Source organism: Vanacampus margaritifer, chromosome 7 (assembly GCF_051991255.1).
Source record: "Vanacampus margaritifer isolate UIUO_Vmar chromosome 7, RoL_Vmar_1.0, whole genome shotgun sequence".
Lineage (NCBI taxonomy): Eukaryota > Metazoa > Chordata > Actinopteri > Syngnathiformes > Syngnathidae > Vanacampus > Vanacampus margaritifer.
This window is the reverse complement of record NC_135438.1, coordinates 18701130-18709672: the sequence shown is the minus strand read 5'-3', so window position 1 is coordinate 18709672 and position 8543 is coordinate 18701130. Positions and strand designations below refer to the sequence as shown.

General features: G+C 39.5%; 1 protein-coding gene across 1 annotated transcript; it reads right to left on the bottom strand.

Annotated features, from left to right (window-relative positions):
* Positions 1 to 4322: 4322 nt before the first annotated feature.
* Positions 4323 to 7112, bottom strand: calhm1b (calcium homeostasis modulator 1b). The gene is made up of 3 exons (XM_077571472.1): positions 6911 to 7112; positions 5529 to 6116; positions 4323 to 4912 (listed from the first exon to the last, which is right to left on the bottom strand). Exons 2-3 carry the CDS (start codon positions 6072 to 6074, stop codon positions 4403 to 4405), a joined length of 1056 nt encoding a protein of 351 aa, XP_077427598.1. The 5' UTR covers positions 6075 to 6116; positions 6911 to 7112; the 3' UTR covers positions 4323 to 4402.
* Positions 7113 to 8543: the final 1431 nt, after the last annotated feature.

Here is an 8543-nt window from a genome sequence, read left to right as displayed (position 1 = left end):
GTCCTCCAATCTGTAGGCAGAAGGAAGGCAGAATGAGCCAGACGCTGACGAATGGGACGCTTGCAAGCATGCTGGTGTGTGTATGTGGCCGTGTGCGTACACCTCCCGTGTATGTGAAAGGGAGAGCAAAGAGGCTCTTGCAGCAAAGTCAAGCAAGGGAGGCCCCGGTCAGCTGCATGCATGCATGGCTGATGTCCTTACAAACAAAACAATGACATTTCTGCCAAGTAGACGTCAGCCGGATCGCATACAGGACCTGGTCCACCCTCTTTCTTCTAACACATCTGTTTTTCTTTTGTTTGTTTTGATGTTGTTGCAGTTTCACAGACTTGGTTGAGCTAAAGTCATTCCGATGCCATGATCAGATACTTTTTACAAGCTAGTCAGAAGCACAATAGCTTCACAGAGAATGATAATCAATGCTCTGTCATTGAAGTATTGATTAAAGTGAAGTTTCTATTTTGAGGTGATGCAATGTGCTTGCTGCAGTCTCCAATTGTTACCATCATATTTCTACTAGCACATAATTGTATCAAAAATCTTCCAGGTAAAATGTCAATATATCCTATGTTTGGTTCATGGGTGAAACTGCTTGTTTATTATTGTAATTGCAGTTGTCATTAGTATCGAACTGCTCTATCATACTGAGCTTTTTCAAAATAATTTTCCACTCTTTTTTTTTGCTAATAAGACAAAAAAATATATCTTGTTAGCTCTTGCGGCTAGCGAGCGTACAAACAACATAATATCACTATTGCAGAGGACAAACTAAGTAAGGGATGCATGAAGGTGACAATGTGAAAGAGAATAACCTCTGATAGAGAAATCGCAAGCTGGACAAAGACGTGCTTACCCCCCCCCCCCCCCCCCACCCCACACACCAGCCACCCTGGGTGCCAGTCCACTGAGGGGGAGAACAGCTGCTGGGATACTGGGTGAGCTGTCAGACGGTCAAGGGGAGTGCTGCTTCGCTAATCCCCAAGGGGGAGGGAGGGACAACAATGGGATCCAAGCCATTTTCATTCAGCCCCCTCCTCCCCGTCCTTCTCTGTCAGTAATGTCATTGCAGAGGAACAGCTGGATTGGCCATCCCGATGTAGCGCAAACGTGCAGCCTGTAGTGAAACGCTAAAAGCATTGTTAATGCTGACACGGCACATGGCGGTTACGACCTGCTGTACCAGTGTCATGCAGTCCTATTTTTTACCTGTCTCCTGATTGGTTAATTGTCTAACACATAATGAACTCCTTCAATGCTGAAGTGGGGGCTTTACAAAATAAGAACATAAAAGGAGCTAGATAAATGCAAATGTTGACCTTATGTTCAAGCAGCAGGTAAATCTCAACCTTTTCGTTTTCATAAATCTTCACATTTGCCTGACTGCTTGTTTATACATATGCTTGTTTGCATACCCCTATTTAGACATGGTTCTATCCTGTTATCACTTGAGATTTCCTTTTTCATGGTGGCCCTTTACTTGAGAGAACTTCGAATCGTGATTGGTCTGACCACAAAACAGGTTTCCACTTTGCCACACTCCAATTTTAAAAAAAACTGGCCCAGAGAAATGCCTGTGCTTCTCGGTCTGCTTTAGAAATGGTTTCTTCTTTGTTCTGTCGAGTTTCATCTGGCAACGGCGGCTGGCACGGTGGATTGTGTTTACCCACAATGTTTTCTGGAAGTATTGCTGAGCCCTTTCTGTGATTTCCCTTACAGTAAGCATTGCTGTTTGCGGTGCAGTGCGGTTTAAGGGCCCGAAGATCATGTGCATCCAGTAGGATTTTTCGGCCTTGACCCTTACACACAGAGATTGTTCCAGATTCTCTGAATCTTTGGATGATGTTATGCACTGTAGATGACGATTACTTCAACCTTTTTGCAATTTTTCGCTTCTAAACACCTTTCTGATATTTCTCCACTATCTTTAACATTGGAGGAATTGGTGATTCTCTCCCCATTTTTGCTTCTGAGAGACACTGCCACTCCGAGAAGCTCTTTTTATACTCCAATCAAGTTGCCAATGGACCTCATTAGTGGTAACTGGTCTTTCAGCTGTTTTTTTTAATATGCAATTGACTTTTACAGCCTCTTATTGCTACATGTCCCAACTTTTTTGAAATTTGTTGGCACCATGACATTTACAATCAACATATTTTTCCCTTAAAATTATACATTTTCTGTTTAAACTTTTGACCAGTCATCTATGTTCTATTCTGAACAAAATATTGAAATTTGGCACTTCCACATAAATGCATTCAGTTTTTATTCACGATTTGTATAGTGTCCCAACTTTTTGGGGAATTGGGTTTGTACATGTATGCAGTGTATATAGTAGCTCACAACAGTGATTTCACACATTTACACACATTCAGATATTTCATTATACCTTTTCATAGGACAACACAGAAGAAATGACACTTTGACACAATGAAAAGTAGTACTGGTCTTTAGGAACTTTACGTTTATGTTGATTATAGCAGCACCATATGGACAAAAGCGGTAATGTTATGCCTGAAGGAAGACCACGTTTCCCATGAGGACAAGTGCATTGTGTTATTTTTATTAGCTCATGCCAGCCAGGCCAATGTCGATCCCTTTTATTCGGGTAGCTTCCTTTTTTTAGTTTTTTCGTTTTTGTCTCCTCAGACAAAACTTTTCAGTTGTTTTGCAGCTTCTGCCAGGCAAGGAGTAATCGTGCGTCAATATTCAAATTGGCTTCCGTCTTTGTAATGAATGGGAAAAGGAGGAAGAGACGTATGCCATAAAGCAGTTAGCACATTTGTAGTTTTTTGTGTGGCAGTGTTCCTAACATCCTCCTCAAAGTTGCTTAGTGACAGTAAAAATGATACAGAACCCCTCAGGCCATGGCAAAGGTACCATTCAAGTCGTTTTAAGTTGATGTTTCATCAGAAGAGTTATGAAAATATTTTATGAAGTTAGAAAAGTTCCTTAGTGCTACTTTAAATTTGATTTATTTGTGTCAGGGACAGCACATATTAACTCATTCACTGCCATTGACGGCTATAAAAGTTTTTTTATTTCTATTAGTTAAAAAAATGTTCCCACTTTTGTTGAAAACCTCCCAAAACTTTATTGTACATTTAGAACAGATGTGAAATTTGTGATTAATCGCGAGTTAACAAGTGAAGTCGTGCGATTAATTACGATTAAGAACTTTAATCACCTGATGCCCCACATTTTTTATAATATTTTCTTTTTTTATTCATTCACTGCCATTGACGGCTAAAAACGTCAAAAATTCATTTGAACTATTTCTTTTTTTGTTTTTTGTTTTTTGGGGAGAGCTCAGTATTGATCATTTGACATGTCATCATCATTGTTCTCCCTTTTTTTTAAAATTATTATTATTATTATTTTTTATTTTTTTTTTGGTATGTGTGTGTGTGTGTGCGTGCGTGCGTGCGTGCGTGCGTGCGTGCGTGCGTGTAAAAAAAAATAAGAATTCCCATACCGTTCACCTAAACCGAACACTTAAAAATCCAGGCAGAGTCGTGGGGCCGCCAGGAGACCCGAAGAGGGACCAAAGAAAAGAAAGAAAAGCGAAGCCCAGCACCGACCAGACACCACCCACCGGGCCACTAACCAGAGTCCTTCACCAACCCCAGAGACATCTAAATTCCAACAAATCAGGGCGACCTCAAGGGCCCGAAGGAGAAACTGAGGAAAGGTAGAAAGGACAGACGAAGCAGAGTGAGATCCACACATTTGAACTATTTCTATTAGTTTAACATTTTTTTTCCACTTTTGTTAACAAGAGTATGAAAACCTAGATTTTTATTATTGTACATTTAGAACAGATATAAAATTTGTGATTAATCACTGTTAGCTAGTGAAGTCATGCAATTAATTAAAATAAAAAAAATAAAACGGAATCGCTTCTTGCCCCTAATTTTATATAATCTTTTTTTTAAAATGAATTTATGGCAGTGAATGAGTTAATAATCATTTCAATAAACATGCCAGGATTAGCCAAAAGGCTTTTTTTCAAATGCAAATAACACATCTTTGCACTCCTCACCTGGTTACGTGCTTGACCCCATTTGAACCAAATAAGTTTATCTTGGTCTCATCAGACCACAGAACATGTTTCCATGGAAAATGACTTAACTGTGTTCAATCTGACATTTTCATTTAGGGGTGTACTCGCTTTTGTTGCCAAAGATTTGGCTAACAATGGCTGTATTTTGTGTTGACTACTTTTCATCCTGTCAGACAGTACTATTTCTTCATTGGTAAAACATAAAAATATGTTATTAAATACATGCAGAAATGTGTGGGTCTGTTATTGTGGAAATAATTTCAGCACATATCAACCAAACATTTGTCATACTCTCTGGAAACCAAAGGCATTTCAAGCATGTAGTCCTTTGTCCCTTTGAGGTCAGACTTTACTGTAATATACCGCCCATTCCTTTTTCTCCACATTGTGGGTGTGGCCATTTGCAAACCCATTTTCTGCTCCACTGGCTTCCCTATGCAGTTTGTCTTTGTTTTCGCCATTTATCTGCTCTTTTCTCAGTGCAAGAGCTGGCTTGCAGGTGTGCCAGTTGCGCAAAGCTTTATTCATGTCATCCTGAACCCTTATGCCCAGGAGCTTGTCTTCCTCATTCCTTCCCTTATCACCATCTTCATAGTCGCTGTCATCCTTGCTGGAGTGATGATGTAAGTTGCACATCTCTCCACTAATATTCTCAAAGTACTGACAGATGCAAACCTTGGCGAAGCTCTTGGCGTGCTCCTTGCAGGTCTCATCGAACATCTTGCGCTCAATGTCAATATAGTGAGACCAGTATTTGGTTTTGAGGAAAGCAGCCTGAGTAAAGCAAGGTCGAATAGCACGAATCAGGAATGCTGTGAAGGTCATCATGAGCAAAAACATCCAGCCACAAGCCTGTGGAATATAAACTTGCATTAGTCACAGAGCCAAGCATTGTGTTGAATCCTTAGCTTATCAAAAGTATGAAATACGTACTAACTGTTCATAGCGCTATAATAGAATTATCTTCTTAAGCAGATCAGTTCAAAATCTGTTCCTATCTTTCTTTCAAACCATAGCATCGCCTTCAGAGGATCAAAGCACGAAAAACAGAGTGGGTGTTCTGGATGGATGAAAATAGGCCCAAGTCCCATGAATAATACATTTGGAGGCTTATCTTTCTTGTTATTAAGCCAATAAAAGGCCCCATTCAGCTCCAAATGTGGAAAGAAGTTAGTTAACTTCACTAAAGCGCAGGAAATGAGATTTGCTTTGTCATCATGTAATATGATTAAACTGCATGAAAACGTTGCCAATTTCGGGCCAACAACCTTGTCAAACTGTATTTATATTGAGGAGCCAATGTCAAGACAAGTCATGACTTTAAAGGGATGAAAAGCGATAGAAAATTTGTCAGTAATGGTTTGTATTACATGAGTCCCCTAAGATAACGAAGAAAGTTTTTTTTAATAATAATAATCAATCCATCCCAGCAATAATACAATTATGAAGTATAAAAAGATGAGCACACCTGTGATATGCACTTGATGTATCGGGATGCTGCAACTCTTATTTCCTGATGCTCAAACAAATCTTTACATGGAATCTTTGCCAGCAGTTTTATCTTCTCCGTTTCGGACATCCCCTTGATGAAGCTATAATTGCCAAACCTGTCAATATCCAAATTGATGCTGAAAGCACAGAGGAAGCTCTTGCCATCCATCAGAGTCACCGACACCCAAACCGCGGGTGCGATCAAAGACCTCTGTGTGATTGAACAGAACATGTAGCGAAGGATTGATGGATCCTTCGTCCTCTTTCCCGTGGGCCTTCTCCACTCCTCTGCTAGCACAGACACATTATTGTTCAATACAAATCCTAATAAGAAAAACCAAATAGGCGGGATGATCAGCAGCCCGATCCCATAGCTGTAGTTGTATTCCGGAATACAGGGGCAGCTGAACTCAAAGGAAGAGTACATCTGTGCGCTAGCCAGGGCCATGATACCGCAGATCCCATTCATAAAAGATTCCTGGTTGGACTGCAGGAACTGGAACATCATACGCAATTTATCCATCTTTGCGCGTATATCAGGGCTTCAGCTCCAAAGTGATGCAATCTGTGAGAAGAGAGACATCAGGATATGAACGCAATAGGGGTGTGCCAAAAAATCTATTCTCATTTAGTACGATTCAGAATCGGTTTTAAAAGTCCCAAAATCGATTTTATTTAAATTATTTTTCCTTTGTCTGTGTGTGCCTTTATTTAGAGCGCTGTTCATGTTGTACCCAGTTTGGCCACTAAGGGGGCGATCAAGTTATTGAAATAAAGTTTTTTTTCCCAGCGTGGAGCCGTTCTTTTGAATGATAAAAGTGCCGCGAGTAGCGCGCTAATTAGCATTAGCGAGTCAGACTGGAGTAGATCATTACAATTCCTTGCACATTTATAGATTAAAACAAAAATCTTTCTCAATCAAATCATTTAGACTCAAAAATAGTTCTTAATCGAAAATCGATTCTGAATCGAATCGCAGGCCCAAAAATCGGAATCAAATCGAATCGTGAGACATTCAAAGATTCCCACCCCTAGAATGCAATGGTCTTAAAATGGGTGATTAAAAATGGCACAGCATTCAGAAAGTCAAATGGAAATTAGTTAGGCAGAAATGTACTACATTTAGAAGAGAATTGTCCAAAATCTGTTACAGTATTTTGTAAGTGTTAGGTTGCAACTTAACAGTAAAAAAGGATTAACAACAGACAGATTTAAGTGCTCTTTAAGTACTAATAAAATGCATCATCAACACTTGGTGGGGTTTGGCCTTGAAAGCCTCACATTATGTTCTTGACGCTCATTTTGAGACACAAAGTGCATGAATCTTGAGCATAAATGAACAAAAATAGCAGCACTTACTTGCTTTAAAGGAGATGCTGGAAGAGATGGAAAGCCGACATATTTAAATTGCCCATTTAAAGTCATTTGCGGTCTTTTTTTGGGAGGTCTGTTTACACATTGTGTATCAAACAGCAGTGACAGTGCTTACTAAAAACCCTCTGCCAGATTGTTAGTCGATCACGTTGTTGGTCATCCTGTCCCGCCCCTTGTGAGCACCTGTGCTGGTGGTGACATCACAAAATATTCTCCTTCACCACGTTACGTATGACTTTAAATCAAGACGATATTTGTTACAGAACACTTTATACAGCAAAACCGACAGTTTAAATGATTTGTTCTTACTATGTTAATGGCAGTAGGTTCTGTGTTATTGTTAAGGATTCAGAGCACCCGAGACATGCAAAATGGTCTCAAAGCATTCAAATGTCTGTGGCTTTGTTTGAAAAAAAATGTGGTTGATTGCTAGGAGACAACGGCTGGAAATATTTACAGAGAATAGAAAACACTTACTGGCAGCTTCCTGCAAATATATATTGTGTTTGAAATTAGCCAAAAAGACAATTCACCGACATGCTAAATAGGTAAGGGGACTTTTTTCTAATTGTAGACACCACCCATGCGCATTTCCACAGTTTATTTTTGTATACTGCTATGTGGCCTGGTGCATAATCTTTCAGATCAGTTATTATACTTTGAGATCTGCGCATGGATATGTAGGCCCCCCAGTATACGTATACAGTAGCTCACTTCACACTAAGCTGAGGCTACACTGTAAATACAAGAAGTTTGTGCCGTGGGGTTTCTTGCGACATATTAAACAGGAAAGAGTCACAGGAAATAAGTCATTAACCAAGTTCAAGTTCAATCTAAAAAAAGGAAGTGCTGAGGCTGTCTCTGTGACAATGAGTTGAGTGTTTCTTAAATTGGGGTGCATATGCATTAGAATTTGCTGAGTGAATACTATATTGAACATAGATTCATAAAATGAAATAGAATCACAATGTTTGATCAAGAACGCATGCAAGAAGTCAGATTTTCACTCCGGTTTTGTTTGACTGCCTTGCTATGGATGTAATGACATCTTATCGTTAGCCTGGCAAGTAACGAGTTTGGTTTTACATCAGCCCTGTGATTGGCTGGCGACCAGTCCAGGCTATAGTCTGGCTTTTCGCCCAAAGTCAGCTGTGATCATGGATCAATCACACCTGGCTGAATAAGCAGTACAGAAAATACATCATATCAGTAGTAGATTGCGCCCTCTTGGGGAAAAAAAAACTATGATTTGTGATTTGCATGTGGGATTGGACATGCAAAGAAATCTTTCACAAGTGGCTCTGGTCCCTTTTTGCTTACTCATCAATAAGAAAAAGATATGAAAAGTCAACTTTTCTGCCATCTTCTTTTGATGGAATACGTCAGAATCGAGGAGAAATGACGAAAAGGCTCTTCCTTTCAAACATAAAAAAAAAAAGGTTTCAAATGAATTCGACTCCACTTTTCCTAACTGACGACATTGCACGATGGCAAGTATTGCTCTATTCTCTAGCTTGCGGACTTCACCTGAAAAATATTTGCTTGATAAAATGAAAGAAGTATCACTAATTCGCAGTTTTTACTCATTTTTCTACACTTTTTTACAATGATTGAAAAA